Consider the following 26,238-nt stretch of genomic DNA (forward strand, 5'->3'; position numbering starts at 1 on the left):
GGGGTAGATCCCTATCCCATCACACACAAAGACAATTCAAGCTCCAATGCACTCTCCCTGTCTCTCTCTCAAAATGCCAACAGCAACTGTCTCTCCCTCACTGTCTGCAAAACCAGAGCTGGGAGCTCCCCTCCCCCCTGCTCTTTGCTTCCTTGTAACAAATTTGGAGCGCCACACTTGAAAGGAAGACCTGCCTATCAAGCTAAATTGGGCTTAGATTGGGGTTTCCAGGGCAACAGCAGGAGTTCAGACAGCGTTCAGGCAGTCCCTGTCTCCAGTTACCAAGGGAAATGATTGCAGGTGCCAGATTGTCTGGCTTGACGAACAGCAACGAACAGCAACGAACGAGGCTTGCAACGATCACCTGTTCATTTAGAATGGAGCCTCACGAACAGCTTGTTTGTGAACAGCTGATTGGGCTGTTCGTGGCTTTTTAAAGTTCGTATTGCTGTTCGTGCCCATCTCTGCTATAGAGTTCAGATTCCCTGGAGAAAATGGCAGCTGCAAAGGATGGAGTCTATGGAATTAAATCCCGGCACAGCTCCTCCCCAACTTATGTCTTCTCCAAGCTCCATCCCCAAATCTTTAAGAATTTCCCAACTCGAAGTTGGCAACCTCTGTGTGTGCGTATGTGTGTGTTTGCATGAATAAGAATCTGAATGGGCTTCTCATTATAGCATTGGAGGGGTGTAGTTATGAGTCACTAGCCATTGGTGATGTTATGAGCAACAGCCAATAGGGATCTGTGTGCAAAATGTCTTAGGCGCACGCCTTTACAATAAAAACCAGTGAAGCAACTGGCACGTTCTCTAGTGGAACACATCCATTCCATCCAACCCGCTTGGCAAACTGCCTTCTTTGCAACGTCCAATTAGCTTTTCCTTCAACAAAATGTGCAAGTCCTGAAAAAAAAGGAAATAAAGGCAGCCAGAGAAAGAAAGGAGACAGCCCCAGGTGGGCTGGGTCAGCTTTGATTTTGGGGTTCTGCTGCATGTCAGTTGTTTTTCAAACGTGTAATTATTATCCGTCATACTGTTCCCTCTGAGACTTGGGTATCCTTTAATTTTTTTTAATCCTCTTTGCTTGAGTGAATGACTATCCCCCATATATAAAAAATTGTAATATGAATCAATTAATTCTCTTCAGGGAGAGGGGAGGGTATTTTTGTTGTTATAATTATGAACAAATTTGCATTTATGGTAACAAAGATATTTGTTTCTGAGAGTAAATGGTTACTCTTTCTTCGTGGGCTGGGGGGGGGCTCATTTTACATTTTCAAAAGTTACCTTGCCAGGGGCAGGGTTGCAACAGATTAGGGGAAATGGAGGCCAAGAGAAACACACATACACAATGCACACGCACATGCACACAAAGACCAAAAAAGCCCTTTGCATTAATTAGTTTATTTCCCTGTGTGATCCAAGCGCTTATGAAGCAAGTAATGAGGTGTACAGCCACTTAAAGACTCCTTGAGAACTCACACTGTGATTCTCAAAGAAAGGACTGTTCATGTTGGCCAGGAGGGAGGGGGGGGGCTTGAAAGAAACAAAACCTTCTCGATCAGCTCGGGAGCCCGTGTTTTCTACACCCAGGAAACTCGGAGCGCCACGCTCAAACTAAACCGTACAAGCAACCAAACAAAAACACGTTCCGTGGGTTCAATTGAAATCCTCTTTTGTTTGCACGAATAGGGAACTCAGTAGTGGCTGGGGAGGGCCTCTCACTTGGATGCCGGACCATCCTGTTCTCTGTACTGATGCCCCCTGCTGGTGGGGCAGTTGATGCCACCGAGTGAGGCCCCATCAAGCCCTGAGTCACAGCCAGACAGTGGCTCACAAGTCTCCTTCGATGTGGCTCTGCTCTTCACCTTCCCCTCCTTGGTTCTGGCAGCAGAGTTCCTTGTCTACCAGCCCTTTCCCTTGTACCTCCCTTTGGCCCCTGTTTCAGCCTCCTTCAAACAAGCTTCACTGCTCGAATATTGGCCCATCAGCCTCTTTGTCCTGCTCTCCATTTCTGTATCTTGATTTCCAAAGGATCTGCCTTGGTCTTCATGTGGAATCTGCCCAGAATTTCTTGTATGCTGTCTTGCTTTGGAAACCACTTTCTCTTCTCTCAGATGTTTTGAGGCTGGTTGTGGTTACGTATTCGTAAAGGAGAGTCTTTTTTGCCTTCTTAAAGTGCATTGCCTCCTTTCAGGGCAAAATGGAACAAGCAAGGCAATCTTGTCCAAGGGCCTGAGAAATAAGTGTGGGTGCAGAATTCCTGCCTCTTGGAGTTTTCAGTATTAAGAAAAAGCAAGCTGCCGTCTCTCATTATTGCTTGAAGACGTGCTTGAAGCCATGTGGGCCAGGAGCCCCAAGAAGGAGACTCCAAGTCAAGGGGGCTGTGGTGTCCTGAATGTCCTCCTCCCAGTCACAAGCAGAAGGCAGAATGAATTGCACAGAAGAGTAAATGTTGCAGAATAAATTTATGCAAAATAAAAGAAGGAAAGCAAATTCATTTAATTAAATAAATTAGTTTAATTAAAGAAAATCTCACAAGTTTGCTTAATAGGTTTTAGATGCTTTTTAGTGGTTTTTCTAAGAGTCTTGATGAATCAGACCGTCTAGTCCGTCATCCTTGTTTCCTGTTGTGTCCTTCAAGATGCCTCTGGGAAGCCTCAAGCCCAAAGGATGCAGAATTCCCCTTGCTCTTTGATTCCCCACCACCACCACCACAGAAAAACCACGAAACATCGTCCATGTTCTCCAGACTGTGTTTGCCCTCATCCAGCCCATCCCTGATTGTAAACACCGACTTGGGATCTCAGTCCCTCCCTCAACCAGATGAAGATCAGGGTGGGTAGCCGTGTTAGTCTGAAAGAGCAGCTTACTTCTTCAGATACCTTCCAGCATGTGTTTTCACTTCTGTCATGAAAATGGAAGTGATGTTATCACATTGGACAACGCTCTAGGATTCACCCAAAGCTTTAGAGTTTGGGATGAATCCTAGAGCATTGCCCCAACGTGATGACATCACTTCAGTGCCAAAGAAGTGGTCCCTCTCCCACAAATTCTCCCACCCTACAGCTGGCAACCCTACAACAATCCTGTGAGGTAGGTTAGGACGAGAGGGTGTGCCTGTCCCAAGGTCATTAGAAAGTATCTATGGCAGAGTGGGGATTTGAACAGGTCTCCCAGATCCTAGTCCGACACTAACCACGACAGCATGCGGGGTGGTCTTGTCTAGCAGTCCCATACTGATGTTGTATAGCATGGGAGATGCAATGGTGCCCCACAGGTAAATGCTACAGGGTGAAGCAACATTCTTCCAGCCCAACCTTCTCAGATCTTTCCACCGGGAATGACCAGAACCACTGCAAAGCCATGCCATCTAGGCTTATCCTGACAACATGATCCAGAAGGAGATAGTGGTGTAGAACTGTCAACTTTGGGTTGAGAAATTCCTGGACATTTGGGGGTGGAGCCTGCAGAGGGCAGGGTTTAAAGAGCTGAGGGGTACAATGCCATAGAATCCTCCCTCCAAAGTAGCCGTCTTCTCTAAGGGAACTGATCTCAGTCACCTGGAGATGGGTGTCGTCTGGAGATTGCAGGAGATCTCCAGGCCCCACCTGGACATTGGCAACTTTGGTGAATGATATTGAACACTGTTGTGGAGAATCACTGTACTACCCATTTTAGATCATTCACCAGACAGACCCCAAACCGGGCCCTAAACCAAATAGAGAAAATTTTTTAATATATAGTACTAGATGCGGACCACGGTTGTTGCCATTTTCCAGCGTGATGGAGGAGCTGCCGGGCATGCTGAAGCCCAGCTCTGTAAAAAAAAGTTTTTAAAAGCCTCTTTAGAGGTGATTTTTCCCTGAGCTCAGCTTCAGCGCACCTCGCTGCTCTCCCATTGCCGGCGCAACAGGTGAGTGCAGAAGCATGTGCATGCGCTTCTGCCCCCTCGGTGCCTTTCCCCTACCGCCGGTCAGGGGAGCAGAAAAGCACAGGCCAGACGTGCAAGTGGTAAGCTTAGTTCCGCCAAGCCCCCTGCCTACATCTATATAATGTGCATAATTTATACAGGTCACAGGATTTGGCGCTGCAGAATTTGCATTGAATGTTGACTGACAAGTCAGGAGAAGTAAAAGGAAGGAGTGGTGCGGGATCGCTCACCAGAAGGCCAGGAAAGATCAAGGCTCTCTTTGCAGCAGGAGAGGTGCGGTCTGTCTCAGAAGTTGCCCCTTTTAATTGGATTTCTTCAAAGAGAGGCGCCTAGGAGCTGCTGCCTCTGAACTGACGGCCCTGACACTTTATTCCTGATATGGAGTGGCGGCTGGAAGGTTACACAGCTGACCGGGAACAAAATTGGCCCAGAGTTCCTTAAAAAGAAAAAGCAGCTGCTAGGAGTTTTGTGGGTGATGCTGAAACTTTGGGGTTCAAAAATGGCAGCAACTTCGCTGCAATACACGTAATAGGGCTGCTTTGCAAATGGTGGTGGCTGGAGATCTCACAGAATTCAATTGATATCCAGGACATAAAGATCAGTTCCTTGGAAGAAAATACCTACTGTGGAGGGTGGAGTCTATGGCATTATACCCTGCTGAGCGCCCTCTCCTCCCCAAATGTCCTCAGGCTCCAGCCCCCATATCGTCAGGAATTTCCCAACATGGAGCTGGCAACTCTTATTTGCAAGAGAGCTGAGAAACCAGGAGGTAAGCTCAGCCCCAGAGCAACAGTTTCCTATGATCTTTGCAGGATAGCTGTACGCGCTTCCTTGACAGCCCCTGGCACAAGTTCTGTTGACTTGAGGGGAGTGGGTGGGGTGAGCAGTAGGGTGACTCCAGCGGATGGCGGCTTTTGCACTCAGCTCCCTATCAGGTTTAGCCATATACATCTGCAAGATGCAGGAGCAAGAAAGCCAGTTTATCTTCTCCAGAATCACCGGACCCTTCCAGAGCTGTCCCAGGCCCTCCCTTTGGCCTTACTCTAGCCCCAGAATCTTTGGAATCCACAGCTGGGTATTTATAGTACTAAACAGGTGTCTGTTCTGCATTCTCTCCCCCCCCCTCTCTCTTCTCCCTTTCTCTCTGTGTCTGTGTGCATCTAAACATTCCAATGAACAACCTTAAATACTCTGCAAACATGACTGGGAAAAAATGCGCCCAAACCATCTCCCCTACCTCTCATCTGTGTGCGTGCTCTTTAGGATTCAGGCTGTGACGGGGGGGGGGCATACTTTGACGATGCTTTTTGGTGCTCCGAGACCTTTCAAGAGTACCTGATGAGTGGGATCCTAATGGCAAGGAGATGCACTGAGTATCTGGAGAGGGCAGAGCAAGGCCTCCCTTCCCCCGAGAGGGAAATAAACTCTGGAGTGCTCTCAGCCAGCTCTGAGTAATGATATCATTAGAGAGTAGAAGCTGCAGGGAGGGGGAGAGGGAGGGGAGGCACAGAGAAAAATATGGAAGAGGCTCACTTCCTCCTTGATTACATAGCGCAGAGCAGGATTTGTTCTGATTATTAAACCCTAGGATTTGTAGGGTCAGCCAAAGGGATCTCTAAGCATGTGCAGTGTGCAATTCCCTCACTTCTGAGAAACTTCAACCTGCTTCTCTCACAGCTGGAACCAATGTAGTGGCTACACAGAGATGTTTCTCTCTTTAGCAAACCAGTGGCACAGTGAAATGTACCTGCACATGTTTACAGAATAGGCATATTATTATAAGTCATGCAGATTAGGATCGGGGGGGGGAGAGGGGGGGTGTCCATTCATGTGAGATACCAGACTACCTCAAACAGCTGGTTTATTTTAATGGCTAAGCTGTGCTAGAAAGTCCCTGGTTCAAATCTTCACTCAGCTACAGCTTCACTACCTGGTTGAAGGCAAACCAGTATTCTTATAGCTGTTCACCTGTATGTCAGCAATAATTCTATTGGTCTACTTTACAGGGTTGTTAGGAAGATGATTGGAATAATGTATCAGACCCTTATCTATAGTTTGGAATGATGATAATGTTATGTTACTACTTCAGTATTGTGAAGACCTATGGGATAACTGATCTGAAGCATTATATAATATTATATATGATTATATATTATAATATCAGGGCTTTTTTTCAGCTGGAACGCGGTGGAACGGAGTTCCAGCACCTCTAGGAAATGGTCACATGGCTGGTGGCCCCGCCCCCTGATCTCCAGACGGAGGGGAATTTGGTGCGGAGTTTGGCTTGGAGGGCAATCTAAAATCCCCTCTCCCTGGAGATCAGGGGGCAGGGGCCCTGGCCATGTGACCATTTTCACTGAGGGCAATTTAAAAAACTCCCCCCTTGTTCCAGCTGACCCAAAGTGACGTCATTGTGCAGTCTTGAGTTCCACCACTGAGCTCCACCACCTCTTTTCCCAGAAAAAAAGCTCTGTATAATATTATATATGAAGCATTACGTTATATTTAGAGAGATTAATCCAGCCCCCACTCCAACATACAAGAACTGGTCAGTGCTGTCAAAACTGGTGACTCCCAGCCCAGATACATAAAATGTCCCCTCCCCTTTTGGTGTCTTCAAAATTCTTCTGGTGTTTCTTTCACACCACCTCAAAATGTTTAGGGCCAAATTTGGAGTTGACTTCATTAGTTCAGGCAAGACACCTCAGCAGGTTTGTCACGTGCAACCTGCTGATCTGAATCAGGGCCATAAATATCTCCCCTCCCTCAATCCATGGAGTGTATATCTTGCATGCGGCTGGGCTGTCTCCTCTCTGCCACGTTAGTTTGCTTCTTCCCCTGCGGTGGTTGCATTACAAACACAGCAGTGTGCCCAACTCTCGTTGGTGGGCCAAGGATCTGGGAGAAACCGGCCTGCCCCACCGTGCTCAATTGCCACTTCTCAGCACAGTGGGAAACTCCTCTCTACAGCCAGCTCCATTTAAATGGAGATGCAGCCACATCTTCTACCGGGCAGGGAAACTGTGGGTGGGGAGGTATAGATCTGTTAGCTGGGCTTATGCATGTATGTATGCATTCTGAATACATTTCCTCTCTTGGAAGCCCACAGCGTCTTTCCCTCCTGTCCACGCATATGCATCTTGGGATGCAGGAGGCGCAGGAAGGAGCAGAAAAGACTCCAGCAGAAACTGAGGGTCAAAATATGCAAGCCATTGAGCCACGCAGAACTCTTCACTAGTCATGGCACAGGACAAACCTTTATGCAGTTGCAGTTGTGTTAAAATGACTGCCAGGCTGACCTGCCCTCTAATCTTGAACCCCTTTCCTCTAGCTCAGTGGTCACAGAAAATCCACTCAATGTACGTTCATAGAGACCTTCTTAATTGCTAGATTTCATGTGGGGATCTATTGCTCACAGGAAGTATTCTATGGTATCATAGCATCATACAGGAGAAATAATTTGATTCACTAAAATACTTCTGAGTTGCCTTGCCCTATGTAGTGGTAAGGGTAGCACAAGGCTGGTAAGCAGTGGGAGACTTACCAGTTTGGAGATCTACTCTGGCAACATATGATGTTGCTGGTGAAACGCTGACATCACTTCCCGTGTGTTTAACTGTAGAATTTTGCCTGAATACTAGAGTGACCCTGGCAACACGCTGACCTCACTTCTGGGTGTACAGTGAGTGATGTCAGCATGTGGGGACAACACCCATGGCTAGGCTTACCACAGGCCCACTTATGGTGGACAATTTCCAGGTAATTTTCCCTGTTACAGTACTGGGAGAAAAATAAACAAAAATAAGGCTCCAACCTAATTGCCAGTGCATCACTTCTGATGCACAACCCGGAAGTGAATGTTAGCTCTGGGAACTACAGGAAACTCTCTGGTAAAACCATAGACTTCTGAAATTCCTAGAGTTACCCATTGTCACTTTGGGCTGTACCTTGGAAATGATGTGCCAGCAATATGCCCCTCCACCCCCACCGGTTGCTAGGCTGGCAACCCTACTCTTCACCACACCCATTTTCTCACTTATTTTTCTTCCACTGCCCAGCTGATGGTGGGGGATTTCCTGCCACCAGCAGGAACCTGTCAAGGGTGTCAGGTCCAGGTTGGGAAATTCCTGGAGATTTGGGGGATGGAGCCTGGAGAAGGCAGGGCTCAGGGAAGGGAGGGACCTCAGCGGGGTCTCTAATGCCATAGAGTACACCCTTGAAAGCAGCAATTTTCTTCTCTCTACATGAGACATCTTACACGGGGATGCTCAAGTGTGGGAGATGCAACGTTAGCCAGAAAACGTAGTTTAAAAACACAGAACTGGTGGAGATTGCTCCCAGAAGGTTTGTTAATTTCATTCTGCACCTCCCCAAAGGCTCAGTCAAGATGAAATTAACGAACCTTCTGAAGAGCGATCTCCCCCAGTTCTGTGTTTTCAGACTACCCTCTTGTAGAGAGGTGAAAATGACAGAGCCTTTTGCTCTGTCTTTTTAAACTACACTTCCCAGCTAAAATTGTTTCTCCCTACACTTGAGAATCCCTGTGTAAGATGTCCCGTGTAGAGAGACTCTCTCTCATATGGAGATCTGTTGTAACTCCTGGAGATCTCTAGCCACTTGGAGGCAGGCAACACTAGCTGTAATTCTGGAAGACCTCTTGGAACTTCCCACAGTTGTATGATTCACCCTGCCCCTGTGACAGCCATTTTGTACTGGCGCCCACTACCCTTTCTCTAAATTTCAGTTTAACAAAGCTGAAAACCCCTGGAATAAACAGTGCTGAGCTAGAGGGACCAGAGCTCTGTCTCAGGATAGGGCAGTGCCATGTGTTCAATTCCTCACATGAGGGGGGCAAGGGGGTGGAGGTGGAGTGCTGGGGGTGCTGTGCAGTGGCTAGGTGGGTGTTCTACACCTGCCTCCCTGTGAGAACAGCACTTGGGGAGGGGAGGGATCCCATTCTTTGTAGGGGCAGCATGGGGCTGAGTGGACAAAAGACTCGGCTGGAGAGCTGGCTGAGGTTATTTCCAGAGTGGCAGACAGACACGGGACTGTTGGGCTCAGCAAGCAATTGGTGACAGTGTCTTAAGGATTTTGGTACACACCGAGCATAGCCCAGGTGCCGCCATGCCCTCTTCCTAGTTTCGCTAATCCCCTAATCTCTTGGATAATCTGTCCCCAAAAATGTAAAAAATTGCTATAGGACTGGAGTGTGCCTCTGAATATAATACCCGTGGGGGCAGATGATATGTTGCTGAAGAATGACTCCCCCCCTCCGACTAATCTCCTACTGTTGCCTGTTTATTAATTTTAAGAGGTGCTCAATTTAATCTTGTAAAGTTAATAGGAAGAGGGAAGATTATGCTTGTCACGTGGTGAAGGGAAGGCTGCACTGGCAGCCGTTTTGGCCTGGTAGGATCTATTGTGCTTTTATTTGCATCAAGGAGTCTGAACTTCTAGCATCTACATCCTGCGGGAGAGGAGGGTCTGGAAGCCTAAAAGGGGCAGGCCATCTCAGAGTTTATACACCTGGGATCAGTCCCTGGCTGGGAGACGATAAGTTGGGGAGGAGAGTTAAAAGGGAGATAGAGAAACTGGGTCTTTAGGTGCAGAAGAGAAAGGAGGCAGGAACAGTTTTCTAAAATTAGGTGTCCCAAATCTAGCGTTGTCATCCTCTAGGTGGGGCCTGGACTTCTCCTGGCACTGCAGCTCAACTCCAAAATGCAGAGATCAGTTCCCGTGGAGAAAATGGCAGCTAGAGAGGGTGGACTCTACGGCATCACGTCCCTCCCTGCTGATCTGCCTCCTCTTCCCCAACTTCACCCTCCCCTGACTCTGCCACCAAATCTTTGGGAATTTCCCGATCCAGAGTGGCATTTCTACTCAAATATCTTGCTTTTCTGCAAGTACAACAAGCTATCTGTGATTTTTCAGCAGTGTGAGAGCAGAGAAGTACTCTGCGCATGCTAAGACTGCTCACGGACAAACACTGCCTGAGCTTTACAGATAGGTGGACTGGCACGAGTCATAGAATCATAGAGTTGGAAAGGACCTCCCGGGTCCTCTAGTCCCATTATCAGCACTGAAAAAAATCTCCCCTCCCACACAGTTCCTTTAAGAGTTAAGTTTCTCAAAATTAATTTCCCCTGATATTCTCTCAGAATGCTCAAAAATTTGCCACATGTTTAGCAAATATTGTTGCATTTGCGGGGTTTGTGTGTGTGCCTCTTACAATCTTTAATATTTTGTATGGGTGATGGGTGAGAGATGATAAGATTTCGCTCTGCAAAGGCACTGCTAAAGTACTGGGGCTTGGGGGGGGGGGGTGTTGGAAGCAAAATGTCTTATCTACCACAAAACACAGATTTGAAATTTTTGGTTCAAAACTCAAGTGGCAAATCTGCATTCCAGATGACTGGGGGTGTTCATCTCAGCCCTATTCCTAATTCTATAAAGGGGAGGTGGATTTTGTTGTTTATGCTTCTAACTGTGCGTTTTGTTCTCATTCCCCCGGCCCCACCCGCCCGCCACCACAGGTTCCATCAGGGGGACTACACGGTGGAAGTGAGCATCAATGATTATCTGGATATCTACTGCCCACACTACGAGATCCCATTCCCCATGGAACGGATGGAACGGTACATCCTCTACATGGTCAACTACGAAGGCCATGCCTCTTGCGACCACCGGCAAAATGGCTTCAAACGCTGGGAATGCAACAGGCCCGATTCGGCCAACGGGCCACTGAAATTCTCTGAAAAGTTCCAGCTCTTCACTCCTTTTTCACTGGGGTTCGAATTCAGACCAGGACACGAATATTACTATATATGTGAGTAATAGTTACTTTCTTTTGGGCTGAGGAAACCTTTCAACGTCTAGTGACAATGTGCAAATTATAGATGCAAATGTTAGATTGGCAAAGGGTCATACAGGAAGCAAACACAACTGTACATAAAAACATTGCATACGGTTTTGCTTTGGATTTGAAGGATGTTGGATACTGAGGCCCTGTTGGCATGATCATCGTCAGAAATCATTCAATATCTTGTGGGATGGGGGCACAATTCTGCATTTATTTAATTTTTGCCCTATTTACCTGAAGGACTTGTACTGTCAAGAAAAAGAGGGTGCTGTTTTAAATTTGTATACAAGTTGAAGTTATGTACAGTAATAAAAAATCTTTTCTATAAGCATTTTAAGGGGCGGGTCACCTTAAGTTCAAAGTCATCTTTGGGGGGAGTTTCTTGAAAACTCAGGCAGCAGGTATCAAAAACATGTATTCCCCCAGCAAAATAGGATAAAACGCTTGCCCACTGTTTAAAATGACCTTCTAACTAAACCCTGATCTCTGATAGTCAGCATCAAAAAGTAAAGAGTCCAGTAGCACCTTTAAGACTAACCGACTTTATTGTAGCATAAGCTTTCGAGAACCACAGTTCTCTTCGTCAGATGTAGATGCATCCGACAAAGAGCTGTGGTTCTCGAAAGCTTATGCCTCAATAAAGTTGGTTAGTCTTAAAGATGCTACTAGGCCATTTCCACACTACTCACCTTCATCCAGAATGCTGCGGAACGTTGCGAAAAAACCATGGAAGATAGCGTCTTAAAGATGCTACTAGGCCATTTCCACACTACTCACCTTCATCCAGAATGCTGCGGAACGTTGCGAAAAAACCATGGAAGATAGCGTCTTCTCAAGCAAGTTTTGCATGACATCAGACAAAACTCGCATGAGAAGACGCTATCTTCCACGTTTTTTTCGCGACGTTCCACCTTCCGGATGAAGATGAGTAGTGTGGAAATGGCCCTGGTCTCTTTACTATTTTGCAACCACAGACTAACACAGCTAACTCTTCTGCATCAAAAAGTAGGTCTTTACAGCTCATCTGACCACCGTATGAGTAGTGTCACCAACCGCCGGGTGGGCCTGAACATCTCACAGAATTACAACTACATAGATCCATTCACCTGGAGAAAATGGGTGCTTTACAGGGCAGACTGTATAGCATTATACCCAGGGCTTTTTTTCTGGGAAAAGAGGTGGTGGAATTCAGTGGGTTGCTCTCGGAGAAAATGGTCACATGGCTGGTGGCCCCGCCCCCTGATCTCCAGACAGAGGGGAGTTTAGGGAGAGCAATCTCGACTCCCCTCTGTCTGGAGATCAGGGGCGGGGCCACCAGCCATGTGACCATTTTCAAGAGGTTCCGGAACTCCGTTCCACCACGTTCCTGCTGAAAAAAAGCCCTGATTACACCCTACTGAGGTCCCTCCTCTCCCCAAACTCTACCATCCTCATCCTCCACCCCCAAATCTCCAGGAATTTCCCAACCCTGAGTTGGCAGCTTTAACTTGGAGTCATTGAAGGAAACATTAAGTGGCTGAAGAGAAAGGAAACACTTTTTTCACAATCTGGAATTTGCGCAGCTGAGTGTGCTGCTAGCTTTAAAAAAATTCATCCCGTGCTTATTTTGGTCTTTCTTCAAGAAGCTCTTGGTAATGTGAGGTTAGGGTTTTTAAAAACATGGGTTCCGTCCCTCCCTTCATTTTACCTATTCATTAACCCTCTCAGCTAGGCAATGTGAGACAAACTGTAAAGCAACGTCACTCGGAGCGGTGGCTCTTCCGTGCCCTTCATGTCCCCCTGAGCGGCTCCAGTTCTCTCAGTGTCCCCCTTTTGTTTTTATCTGAAGTGATACTGCCGATTAACTGTTCTGATTACCCTGTCAGTCCTAAGCAAAGCAATCACAGGGACCGGTTTAATTAGCAGGAATGACTCTATTTAACCTCCATCGGTGACTTGGGAATGTGGGACGGTGGAGAACCCAGCTGGGGCCACATTCTGAGAAGATAATAAAAATAAGCCAATGTTCGGCAGCGAGAGAGAGAGAGAGAGAGAGAGAGAGAGAAACCCCTCGGTGACCCATCATTTTCTCTTGCAAAGGGGAGGGAAGACAAGGAGCGTTCAAGATGATTCTCTTCCCAGGCCATGTTTTGGCTTGTAAATGATTTGAACTCGGGCCTCCTGCCGGGGCCTCTGGCCTACTGTGCTACCAGAGAGCAAAAATAATCAAACTCTTTAAATTAGCTTCCCAGACCACCCATTAAGAAGCCCCTGATTTACGAATCTTCATTTATCTTGGTTTTCTTTATAAAGAAGAAAGGAAGAAAAAAGAAAGGGGGGAGAATTACGTCTCTGCTGGGGGCCACGTCCTGTTTTGCTGTTTCCTGTGTACCTTTCCAGCAAAATTCTTGGAAACCAATCAACCTATTGGGACCTGCAAGATATCATTCAAAAGCCCAGGCCGTTTCACTGTAGGTAAAGGGGACTAATTCCATGAAGGATTTTCAGGGATCCTGCACCTCCATGGCTGAGGTCTAAAATAATCCCTTCCACGTAATCTCAGCAACCGAGCTCAAACCAGCTGGCCCTTCTACTGATATCAGAGCAGCTAAGCCAGTGGCAGTGAGGCAAAGACATCTGCTGATGCAGGCCTACTGTGACATCAGAGCAGGTCAGCCAATGTGCCAAGAGACTAGCAATACAAAGGGCAGTTACAGGTAGAGAATAACAACCAAAGCAATAATCCCCGCAACAACACTATACCCACTATCAATCAGTGTTCTTCATACAAATGCAAATGGAGAGGAATGTTCACAGCTGGGATGTCTGAAGACAAATTAGGGTTTGCCTTATTATTGGACCTTAAGAAAAACTTTATGTATGCAGGGTGCGCCCTTACCTGGATAGCCCAGGTGAGCCCGATCTCGTCAAATCTCAAAAGCTAAGCAGGGTCAGCCACGGTTAGTAATTGGATGGGAGGCCTACAGCAAAGACTAGGGTTGCAGAGGCAGGCGGTGGCAAACCACCTCTGTTAGTCTCTCGCCATGAAAACCCCACCAGGGGTCGCCATAAGCCAGCTATGACTTGAGGGCACTGTCCGGCACCATGCAGAAGTCCTGGAAGTCTGCTGCAGGACACAGTGACAGCTGATAGTCTGGATGCCTTCAAGAAAAAAGCATTAGACCAATTCATATAGTATAAGGAGGTCTATCAAAGGATATTAGCCTTAATACATTTTAAAATTTTTATTGGCAGTGCGGCATATAAATCTTTAAATGTACAAAACTGCTAAATGCTGCGGAGAATGCTCAGTCCTACACAGACTGTTTCCTGTGCATCTGTTTTCACCTCCTGGAGTAAATAGCTGTTTTCAGGGCTTTTTTTCTGGGAAAAGAGGTGGTGGAACTCAGTGGTGGAACTCAGGACGGCGCAATGACGTCACTTTGGGTCAGCTGGAACAAGGGGGGAGTTTTTTAAAGTTTAAATCGCCCTCAGTGAAAATAGTCACATGGCTGGAGGCCCCACCCCCTGCTCTCCAGACAGAGGGGAGTGTAGATCGCCCTCCGCATCAGCGCCAGCACGGAGGGCAATCTAAACTCCCCTGTGTCTGGAGATCAGGGGGCGGAGCCACCGGCCATGTGACCATTTTCAAGAGGTGCCAGAACTTGGTTCCACCGCGTTCCAGCTGAAAAAAAACCCTGGCTGTTTTGGAATGTGGATTCCGTGGCATCACATCCCCACTGAACTCCTTCCCCAGGCTCTATCCCCAAATCTCCCTGAATTACCAAACCTGCAGCTGGCGACCCTACCTAATACCCAGAAATGTTGGGTGTGAATTTGGTGGGAAAGGCTTATTGCCATGTCAAGAAAAGTTCTTATTTTGAGATGCTGTTAAAGGTGACCTGGGGGGGGGAGGCAACGACTCCAACTGCTCCTACCTTTTAAATCTGAGTCCTGTTTGCCTTAATCGGCCATGCTAAACCACTAAGGAATGCACAGACTCAGTAGCTTGGTTGAAACAAATTAAACTCTTTACTGAGACATGGTGATCAACATACCAGAAAATGAACCAAAAGGCACAAATAAAAGAAGGGGGGAGAAAGCTGCGTCTGCACATTGTTTCACATCACATTATTGTTGTGCTGTACAAGTCATTTGCAGTTGGATTCTCCTGTGAGGACAAGACAATACTGGTACGAAAACTGTTTAACTGCCCTGGGGCAAACGGGACCCAAATTAACACATTGCTTTCCCTCACAACAGTCCCCTAAAGCTCCATACACTTCCATTGAACAGCCACCGTGCTTTGAGTTGAGTCGCCTGGTCCCAAGGATCAGGCCCCCTTGTTGGTTAATTTCAAGGTCAGCATTAGGGAGGGAAGAAATTAACATCATAGCAACCATCTCCAAGCCCACAGAAAGCATCTCTTAAATCTTCTATTTTGTGTGTGTGTGTGTGTGTGTGTGTGGCATTCAATAAAGAAATTTTGCAATAATAATAATATTAATTAAAAACCACGACCCCAAAGCACTCCACATTTTCTCTTGGTCCAGGAACTAACGGGCAGATTTATCTTCCTTAATATTTTTTCCCTCTCTTGCTCTAAAGCGTCTGTTTTCAACCCTCTTAATTTGTTCTTTTTATCTATATTAAATTACCATTTTCCTCTCTCTCTCCCTCTCCTTGTGTAAAATGTCACTTGTAAAATAGCTACTTCTCTCTCTCTTTTTTATTTTTTAATGTCGTTAGGGAGAGATTACACAGGAGTAAATAGTGAAACTCATCATGGCTAAGCCAGTTAGAATTCATGTCATGTGGAACATTAGAAATTATGCCTCTTTGAGGCAACCCTATTTAGCAGACATAAAAGAACAGGCATTACCACCTTCTATAGCTTGCAAATTGGAATTCCATTAACCTTCCAGGCACCGAGGATAAGGGTCTTGTTTGCACTCTGCAGTTCTAGGTCAAGGTTAAACAGTGGCTTTTGGGATGGGAGAGATTCTGTTTGACTTCTCAGAACAATGTCTGAAAAAATGGTCAGAAGGAGAAGGAGAAGGGGACAGCAGATTATCTGGACAAAAGTTTTACATCTGAGCAGGGTTTCATATGGTCAAAATCAGAACCGGATCAGGAAAGATAAAACCAAGGCCAGTTTTCTATCCCATGCAATGAAATGAAGGCAAATGGCCAGAGAGGAATGGCATTTTTTTTCCTGAGCAACTCTCCTGCTGGAAATGGCATCCATTTCAGTTTCTCTTGGCAACACGTAGACACACTTTCCCAGGCTTTGTGCTGACGTTGTGCTCTGCCCTACTCTCTGCCATTGTCAGCTGCCAATGTTGTGCAGCAGGAGAGGGAGAAAAGCGTAATGTGGTGATATAATGATGAAAGAAAAGTGCATTATGTGAGATGTAGGATGGCTTAACACGGGGATCCTGTTTTCTGCAGCATCTCTGCGTTGCTATTAATCTGTAGTTCTTTCATAAAAGAAACTACCAACTGTTGTTAAATGTTCAGAGTAACAAATACAAAATGAGGGAGACTGTTAAAATCTAAATTAAAACAGCAGGAAAAGAAGGAGAAGGAATTACTGGGAGTGTCCAGGCAACAAGAGACCAATTCAGGAAAATAGTATCCATCCTTATACTCCAAAGGGTTCGTGGAAAGGAGAGAAAGTGAGAGGTGCGGCTCCTTTTCCTAGGAGGGAATTCCTGGGATGAAGAGTAGCAAAAGGGACAACACTTGTGGATCAGGGCCCCGCAAAATAAGACTGCAGAAATATGATCTTGACATCTTTAATTTTTTTTTTTTTTAATTTTGGAGGTTTGGATTCTCTCTCGCTGTGGCACTGGCCAGGGGAAGTCTAACCTTCACCCATCTGCACTGCTTCCCTGAAATAAATCAAAACCCCATGCCACCCTGACCCAAGCTTCTGTTCATCTTGATGGGAGAAACAAAGAAAGCTCTGCAGTCTCTTTTTTCCTTTCCTGGAGGTGACAGAAGTTTGGGGACCTGATTTCTCTCTGGAGCACAGCCTGTGGGAAAAGAGCACGGCTTATACACCGGCCTAAGTGTCACGGCCTGACCCAAGTCCCTATCTTGCAGCTACTTTTGAGCAGACATTAAATTAAAGACTCTCTGATGGCTTTCCAGTGTCCCTCCTACTTGAGTTCTCTGTCCTCCAACTGTTCTGTAGCCCAGCAAGTCTTCCTAGAGCTATGCTCAACCCTCCCACTCCCGTTGTGTTCTTATCTGCTCTCTTCCTTTCAAGTCAGCAAGGGCCTTTTTGGGCTGTCTCCACCTGAGGCAGTGGAGCCAGTGGAGTGGGGCGGAGTGGAGTGGTAAGAGTGATGTACTAGGATCTAGGCAGGGCTTTTTTTCAGCAGGAACGCGGGGGAATGGAGTTCTGGAACCTCTTGAAAATGGTCACACGGCTGGTGGCCCCGCCCCCTGATCTCCAGACAGAGGGGAGTTGAGATTGCCATGTGACCATTTTCTCCAAGGGCAACCCACTGAGTTCCACCACCTCTTTTCCCAGAAAAAAGCCCTGGATCTATGAGACCCCGGTTCAATTCCTCACTCATGGACCTGGCTGACCTTAGCCGTTTCCACACTACTCACCTTCTTCCAGAATGGGGCGCAACGCTGCGAAAAAAACGCGGAAGATAGCGTCTTCTCGCGCGAGTTTTGCGCCCCGTTCCGGAAGAAGGTGAGTAGTGTGGAAACAGCCCTTGTCACATCACCCACTCTCAGCCTACCCGTCCTCACAGGGTTGTTGTGAGGATAAAATGGAGGAGAGGAGAATTATGTAAGTTGCATTGGGTCCTCATTGAGGAGAAAGGTGGGGTACAAATGAAGGCAAAAACAAGAAAGAATACCAGATTCTACAGCACGTTCAGATCCGTCTCTGGACCAATGGAGTAACGTCCCCTTCACAATAGAAAGACACTCTGTGTGTGCTCAGAGGCAGTATGCCCGTTTGGTCCTTAAAATAACTGGGTTCCAGGGGGATGGGAACCTCTGCATACTGTCAGAGGCACTGACATTGAAATGCCACAACTCAGTAGTCTTAATGGGGTCTGGTTTGCTTGTATGGTTTGTAGGGAAGCTTCTAAATAAATGAATGAATGAACTGAAAAAGCCTCATTAGATGCATTCATTAGGGTAACAAAAACAAGCCCAAATTACAATGAATGAATGAATGAATGCCATTCACTTCCCTGCATTTTGCCCTGATTGCCATAAACCTGGGAACTTTTCTCCTCTCTGTCTGAAATTCAACTGAAAGCGTCCTTTCGGTGAGGGATGCAATCTCTGAGAACTGAATCCAGATCGGATGGGAGACAAAGAAATGTTTCCTATTGAAACCAAAAGAAATGTACACAGATATAAAAACAAAACACACGTAAGCGTTCTATAATGAAAGTGAACCAGTGATTTGAGACGCATGAATAAAAAAACAATGCCTGCCCCATTGCACATTCCTAAGGGATTGCCCTCACGATATTCAGCTCAAAACCCCGATTCCTCTTCTGCAAACGCAAGCCTCGGGAGCGGACCTGATCCCTTCTAGTGCCGTGCTTTCAGGTATAGAGGACACGTTACTGCTTGGCCTCTCCGCTTCCATTCCAGTTCAATAAAATGCTTTTATAAGCAGGGGGAAACAACACAGTTTCCCTTTTTGTTTTCTTTTGTTAAATTCCTAGCATGATTCGTGGGTTCTTCTGAATATCCAGGGTGCCAATTGGCTCAGTGTGCCAATTCTTCCTTCCTTTCAACAAATCCTTCCTCAAATTGGACCAGAACTCAGAACTCTCCAGGTTCCAGCCAGCCCCGTTAGATTTCCATGTAAAATAAGTTCTTGTACTTTTAAAATGAGGATAGGTAAGTGAAGTCAAAGGAAGGCAAATTGACTAAGGACATTGGATGTTTATTTCTCAGCTGGAGACCAGGGGTGGTGGAGAGGTGACAAATTGTTCCGAAAAGAGTAGCTGAAAGTCATGATCACCCTTGTGTTAAGGGGAATGAAATGTGAGGCTTTGGTTTCAGAGAGAAGGGGGAGCAAGAAAAGAAGATGAGCATGGAATACGAGACAGACAGGGGGAGATGGCGAAAGGGGAAGAAACGCCCAGGTGCGCCTTGATCCCTTCCATGGTCATATGAGGAAAGAGGGTCTGTTCTGTTTTTTTCTCCATTATGTGGATGACAGATTCAAGCAGCGATTTATAATCTTTAAAATGTATTCCGTGTCTTGCTTTCCTTCCATTTATTACAGCTCCCAAGGCAATTGATGAGAAAACCCACCCCCAAAATAAACATTTTCTCACATATGGATATAATCCAATTTCATTTATAAAAAACCATCTTCCCAGGTTTTGGCATCCCTCAAGTGTCACTCCAAAAACCGTGGGGTGGGATATGCCACTTGAGTGGGTGGGGCTATGCCGAGCAGGGCATTCTCTGTTCCTCATAAGTCCCGTTGAGAAGCGGTCTTCGGTCTTGATAAAAGGTGACATCACTGTGACATTTCTCTCTTGTCTGAAGACAATGCCAACCCTCGCGCTAGGAGGGAGCAGGAATCTGAAGCTATGGGAAAGGGAGGGGGTCCTGGGACAGGAATTGGAATAAAGCCCTCCTATTGTTAGCGGTCAGTGTCTCAGCAAGCAATATTGAAAAGCCCCTGGGAACAGCTGCCTTTGGTTGCCTTGGACTGTTGGGCCAAGAGAAGATTCCACACCAAGGAAACTCGCGCTCCTGTAAGAGATGGGTACGTCCTGAACAAAGAAAAAAAGTAAATGCTATTCTGTAGTGTTTTATACATGGCACAAACACCGTCTCTTATCTCTTGTGTTTACAGAACGGCTTCAAGATAGGGGTTTTGCAAAAATTGAGCTGAACCAGGATTCTTTGCACAAACTCATCTCCTCTGCCAATAGACTGAATCTTAGTGGCAGCATTTATAAAGTGGAAAACAAAAAAGACTGACCTCTTCAGCAGCGGAAAACAGAAGTACTCACGTACTGGAGGTATAATATAAATGATAAAGTATTAAAAGGATTGTATTCAACACAGCCAGGGACTGGGGCTTTTGATGACTCATGCCTGATGTAGTGAGTAGCTGAAAATGGCTGCCTCTTCTTTGTAAAAATTCAGATTCTGTCTCTTCGTTATTGGTGTAATTGTATACACTACAACTGTTGATTTTTTTTACCTCTGAATAATCACTGCAGTGATCCAAGCAGATGACAGACTACAAACAACTTGGGAGTTTTTCTGAAGACAAGCAGCGTTGAAACGGATTTCAGCTAGCTGTCCATCATCTCTGCGTTATCGGCTGAATGTTATATTCAGTGTGCACTTAGCCATTTTCATGAGCATTTCCAGCTTGGTATAATTGGCTGAAGGCATGGTTATATTTTTGCCTATACATTGTATTTTGTCCTTATCCATTTCTGCGGTGTGCGTATTGTTATTTATGAACTCAGGTGTTGAATATAATCCTTTTAATACTTTCTCTATCACTGTTTCTGTATTACACCTCTAACACATTAGTACTTCTGTTTTCTAATGTTTATAAAGTGCTACTTTACTCCCCCCCCCACACCCCCACAAAACAATCCCAAGATCTCTGTTCCAAAGGAGTTCACCCTCTACAAGTTCAATAATCCAACCCACTCACTTCATTCGCAAAGTTGAGCAAAGAAATCACATGGATTTGCTAAAGGTTGGCTGGATCATGCCTTTGTTAGGCTAGGGAATGTAGAACCTCCACATTCAGAGATAGTATACCTCAGAAGACCTGTTGCTTGGGGAGAGTTGCAACTGTTACTTTCATATCCTGGTCTGGGTGGAGGACCCAGAGGCGGCATCTGGTGTAGCACCACAGATCTGGTGGTCTTCAGGTTTCATCCAGCAGGGACTCTTCTTATGTTTGGAAAGGCCAAGGTTGAAAAGTAACAATCAAGGAGGGCTTCGTGAACACAGGGCAGTGGGATCCAGGAGAAATGGTGCCGCAGTTAGGATACAGCTGTCACAAGAAAAATGGCTGAAAGGTTTTTGCTGCTTCCAAACAAACCCCCCCCCCCCAAGAATTGCATGTGGTTTGGGAGAGGGGCTGATGCTGCTATCATAAATGTCCAGGGCATTAGGGGGAAAGTCCCACAAAAGGTCATCCTGGAATTTCCTACCACTAGGATAAGCGGGGGAGGAATAGAAGGATAATGTATACAACAGAAAAATGAAAACCATTGCTAAAAAAATTCTAAAATATCTGGATCTGTCAGCTTCTGGAGAATGCAGGGCAGGTGTTAGAAGGCCGACGAGTCTGTCCCAAGAAGGCTGTTTATATGTTATTTTGTTTTCAAGATGTGGCCAGTTTCTTTTCTAAGACACAATTCAGGAGTGGCAGGATAGATGAGATGCGAACAGAGGGTGGGATGTGGGGGGCATCTGTGCTTAGGTCTACAGCCCCCTGGAGAAACATCAGTATAATTTGTGTTTGGGATGTGGCTTTAGCATTTGTTTGGGATGACCCTTCAAAGGAAAGGAAGCAACAGCCTTTTCTTAAAACAGGATATTCCCTGCCCGGCTTGGAATTGGACTGTCAGATTTGATCTGTTTCAGAGCAGGCTAAAAATCCACCTTGTCAAATCTGCCCTCGAGCCCCATTCTCCCCGCCCCCCATGCTTTATACCCCCTTTTCTCAGCCATTCCGTCCATCCTAATCCAGACAATTTCATGCCCCAAAGCCTTTCCACTCATCCCTACCCCCTTCTCTCTGCTTTTAATTACAAACTTTTCCTCTGTTAGACAGACCCTTTCTGCCCAATATGTCTCAACCCCCCCCCCCCTTAGATGAAGGAAGCCCTCCAAAGCGTATCATTGGGTTTGGCAGGTTTTTATTTGCGGAAATCCAAACATGTCTAAGGACATTTGGTCAGGAAAAGCATCCCAACTGGGGGTCAGACAACTTTTGACATTGGGGGGGGGGCGGTTAGAAAGGAATGTTGATCAAAGATATGATTTTAAAAGCAGGAGGTATCAGTCAAGCTCAAGGGATTGGGGCGGAGCGACCTGGGAGTTTGTTGTTAAGCCTGTTAACATGGCCTAGAAACATGTGCAGGTCAAACATCGGATGGTGTGCCCCCCCCCCCCCCGGATCCTGCAGGTCACTAGCCCGGAGAAGCTAAATGAGATTTCCATGGTCTAGATGATTGTGTCACATCAGTGTATGAGCAAAGAGCATTTTGGGGCCTCAGCGTTACACTCATGTGGCCCATTGAACTCAGCAGAACTTTGCTTTCAAGTCAAGAGCTCTAGATTCAGGCAATTAGGCTGGAGTTTCTCATTTGCTAGTCCCACAGCCGTTTCTGCAGATGGGGCAGGCTTCCTGTTCTGTCCCTCCCCCAGGAAGCCAGCATTGGGGCAAATCAAGACCGGCCATAACCCAAAGGAAACTGCTGCTGCTGCCGCTGCAATTCCGAGTTTGCCTTCCTCGAATAGTCAATGCCTGCTTGAAAATGGTTTGTGCAAAATGCTCTTGGTTTTGCACAGATTGTGCAAAACGTGATTTGTCATATGCTGCCTTGATTGTCTCCTGGCTTGAATATACTTTGTCAGGCTGGAGTTAAGGAAAAGGTGCCACAAAAGCCATTCTGCCTGGCCCGCTGCCCCCACCAAGCCTCCACGAGCAGGTTGACATCTGTCTTCCTCGATGCCAAATGTGCTTCCTTATTTCTTACTGAAAAGAAAACTGTAATTAATTTTGAATATTTCATCACCTTTGATGCCTCTTTTGCACCTCACGGGATGCCCTGTTGCCCCATCCCTCTTAAGTTATTTTCACACACTTTCCCACTGTTACTAGGAATAGCCCACACTATATTGGACATGTTTTAATAGGAAATAACGTGCTTTTCTCAGGACACAAGATGGAGGACGAGCACGCATGCAGACTCCATCTTTGGGGCACAGGGAGGGGCCCGGAGTCCTTGTTCTCAAGATTATTCTGCATCTAGTTTTGCCCTCTGATGCTTAGCAAGCATGCAGGATCCTAACGGAGTCTCCGAGGCACGTGTCCCACACTAACCTTTCATTCTTTCTTTCTTCCTCCCCCTGACCCCTGCCATGTCTTACAGCGGCCACTCCACCCAACCTGGTTGACAAGCCTTGCTTAAAGCTGAAGGTTTACGTTCGGCCCACAAGTAAGTAGCACATTTGCACACACATGGCAGGCCTCTTGCCCGCCTTTTGCTTTGTAAACTGGCCTGTTGGCAGAAAACAGTGGTCTGGATTGCCTATTTGAAAGCGAGTGATGTGTCGTGGTTGGAGTGCGGGACTAGGATCTGAGAAGCTTGGGGTCAGTGACGCTTAAAGAAGAGCCATGTGCCCTGCAGGCTCCTTAGGGGAAGGCAAAAATGCCCTAAAGAGAGAAGTTCTGGAAGGGACTGACTGACCTATGAGCGACTGAAACCTTCCTGAGCAGGTCAGGAGCCCAGGGGGATCGTGGACCCCAGTCTGCTTCTTGAAAGGTCAGGCGGACCTCTTGCTAAGATCAGTCCCATCTAGTGAAGACATTCTCACGCTGTCCAGAGTAGCCTGATATTGAGGCACTTTTCTGTACCCTTCAGGCTCATCTGCTGCAATGCTCTCTGGCTAGGGCTGCCCTTGAAGACATCCTGTGAGCTTCTGGTTATTTATTTAGTTATGTAGAATCAGGGCTTTTTTCTGGGGAAAGAGGTGGTGGAACTCAGTAGGTTGCCCTCGGAGAAAATGGTCACATGGCTGTTGGCCCCGCCCCCTGATCTCCAGACAGAGGGGAGTTGAGATTGCCCTCCGCGCCACTGAGCGGCACAGAGGGCAATCTCAACTCCCCTCTGTCTGGAGATCAGGGGGGCGGGGCCAACAGCCATGTGACCATTTTCAAGAGGTTCTGGAACTCCGTTCCACCGCGTCCCCCCTGAAAAAAGCCCTGCGTAGAATATTTATATCTCACTTTTCTCCCTGTAAAGTCCTGAAGCCACTTGCAACAGTGACAAAAAAGTGTAATATAACTAAGGCAAATAGAGAAAAACAAGACGCTCTGGGTTTGCTGAGATTCAACAGACAATTTATCCAGGTCACCAGCTAAGAACCATGGACTAAGAACCAAAGGTCCAAGACCCCTTAGGTTCTGGCCTTTTGAGTTGCACCCCAGGGCTTCTGCTAGTCATGCCCAAGCTTTATAGTTACTGTCAGGGAGAGGAAGACACACTTAGTCCAAATTGTACTCAGTTGCTGCTGCTAGCCTGCAATCATAGTCTATGAGCTAAACTACATGAGACAAATTACACAAGGACACTCATGTGAAGGGAGATGCAATGTTAGCTGGGACGCGTAGTTTGAATTTCACCTCTCTCTACAGAGCCAGCAAAGATCGCTCCTCACGGGTTTTGTTAATTTCACCTCTCTGCAGAGCTGACAAAGATTGCTCCTCACAGAGTTTGTTAAAAATTGACAAAGCCTTCCCGGCAAAGAGGAAATTAACAAACCCTCTGAGGAGTGATCATTGCCAGCTCTGTAGAGAGAGGTGAAATTCAAACTATGCTTCCCGGCTAATTGTGTCTCTCTTTCACTTGAGCTTCCTCGTGTAATTCGTCCCGTGTAGTTTAGCTCATAGAGACTATGATTTCATTTTGCGCACAGAGTTTTTCCACTGAAGATGCTTTGAATGTAGGAAAGGGGGCATATAAACTGCAAAGTAAATACATCTCTTTCTTTAGCCATACTGTATAGACAGATAAGTTTTAGAACACCATGGCAAAGGACCAGTTTCTGTCACACTATAAAGTCACATATCCTTCAGGCTGTGTTTGATGTAGTGGTTAAGAGCGCGGGACTCTAATCTGGAGAGCCGGGTCTGATTCCCCACTCCTCCACCTGAAGCCAGCTGGGTGACCTTGGGCTAGTCACGGCTCTCTGGAGCTCTCTCAGCCCCACCCACCTCACAGGTTGTGGGGATAATAATGACATACTTTGTAAATCACTCTGAGTGGGCATTAAGTTGTCCTGAAGGGTGGTATATAAATCAAATGTTGTTTGTTTGTTTGTTTGTTTGTTTGTTTGTTTGTTTGTTTGTTTGTTTGTTTGTTTGATTGATTGATTGATTGATTGATTGATTGATTGATTGATTGATTGATTGATTGATTGATTGATTGATTGATTGATTGATTGATTGATTGAGGGTGAGGGGTTAAGGCCTGAGACAATTTTGGGTTGCAGCTCCCAGGACTGTACCTTCAACCAGGCACAAAATCTTCCTCAATAATGGCAGTCAACAGGGTAATGCCAGTCCACCATCAAGTTAATTGGCTTTATCCAAAAAAGCCTTTAGACAAACCCATCTAGGCTCAGCTCACATATCCCAGGAAACCAGGGTTTAATGAGACTACCTGTGATTTGTGTAATCTTCTGAACATGAACTGCTCCATTAACAATGGTTAGTTAGGGTACATCAAACCAGGACTGGAAATCCTGGTTTGGAATTGCACAATTACCCGCTGTTAGTCTTAATGATGGTTCTGGGTGATGTATGAGCTAAGGTTGCCAACTTCAGGTTGGGAATTTCCTGGAGATTTAGAGAGTGGAGCCTGGGGGAGGCAGGGTTTGGGGAGGGGAGGCACCTCAGCAGGTTATAACTCCAGAGAGTCCACCCTCCAGATCAGCCATTTCCTCCAGGGGAATTGATCTGTGAAGCTTGGAGATCACTTGTAAATCTGGGGAATCTCCCGATTGCACCAGGAAGTTGGCCACCCTATCACAGATGTCCTGGCCCAATCCTGGCTTGTTTCTTGGTATTGCCCCATCCCACAGGCTAGGATGCCAGCCAGGGAGACAGAGAAAAGCCATCTGATTGAGCCAAACCTGGATTTGAAGAAAGCAGGAGTTTATGGCACTGTAAAGACTAAAAATTTATTTCAGCGTAATCTGGATTTGAACAATCATTTGTGAGCCGTATCCTGGTTTCACAAACTAACATTAGTTAAAATAAACTAAGAATTTACATGATGTCTGAACCGAGCCCCAGAGCTTCTATAGAAAACAGGTTATATTTTCATTTGTTAAACATTATTATTTGCTTTTTGGTTTGGCTCAAATCTCTTTTGTGCACGCACTCACACACAAAATGGAAAAGCAAAGAAAAAAGAGCAGAACATTTTTTTTGATGCTGACATTTCTAGCCACTTGCCTGCTCCCTGGGAAGAGCTGTTGCCAAATACTAATTACACGTTAACAGAAAGAGAAAATTATTAATTTGTGTTTTCTTTCTCCCTCAATGGCTGTACTATTTGATTCTGAAGAGTAGCCCCTCTGCAGAGAATGGGCAGGTTGGTTGGGGGGGGATTTTTTTAAAAAAATTGTTCTCCTTTTCACCTACTCAAAACAAAGCAGCTAGCAAGAACCCGGAGGGTTTCTGCACCAAGCAT

The 26,238-nt window shown here is 46.2% G+C and overlaps 1 protein-coding gene across 1 annotated transcript in view; it reads left to right on the forward strand.

The window, feature by feature from the left end:
- EFNA2 (ephrin A2) overlaps window positions 1-26,238 on the forward strand; it is a 172,026-nt gene that overhangs the window by 140,926 nt on the left and 4,862 nt on the right. The window contains exons 3-4 of the mRNA XM_054980772.1: window positions 10,467-10,759; window positions 22,912-22,977. Of these exons, the coding sequence (XP_054836747.1) occupies window positions 10,467-10,759; window positions 22,912-22,977 (359 nt within the window). The remainder of the gene's footprint in view (window positions 1-10,466; window positions 10,760-22,911; window positions 22,978-26,238) is intronic.

Source organism: Eublepharis macularius, chromosome 5, assembly GCF_028583425.1.
Source record: "Eublepharis macularius isolate TG4126 chromosome 5, MPM_Emac_v1.0, whole genome shotgun sequence".
In the NCBI taxonomy this organism is placed as follows: domain Eukaryota; kingdom Metazoa; phylum Chordata; class Lepidosauria; order Squamata; family Eublepharidae; genus Eublepharis; species Eublepharis macularius.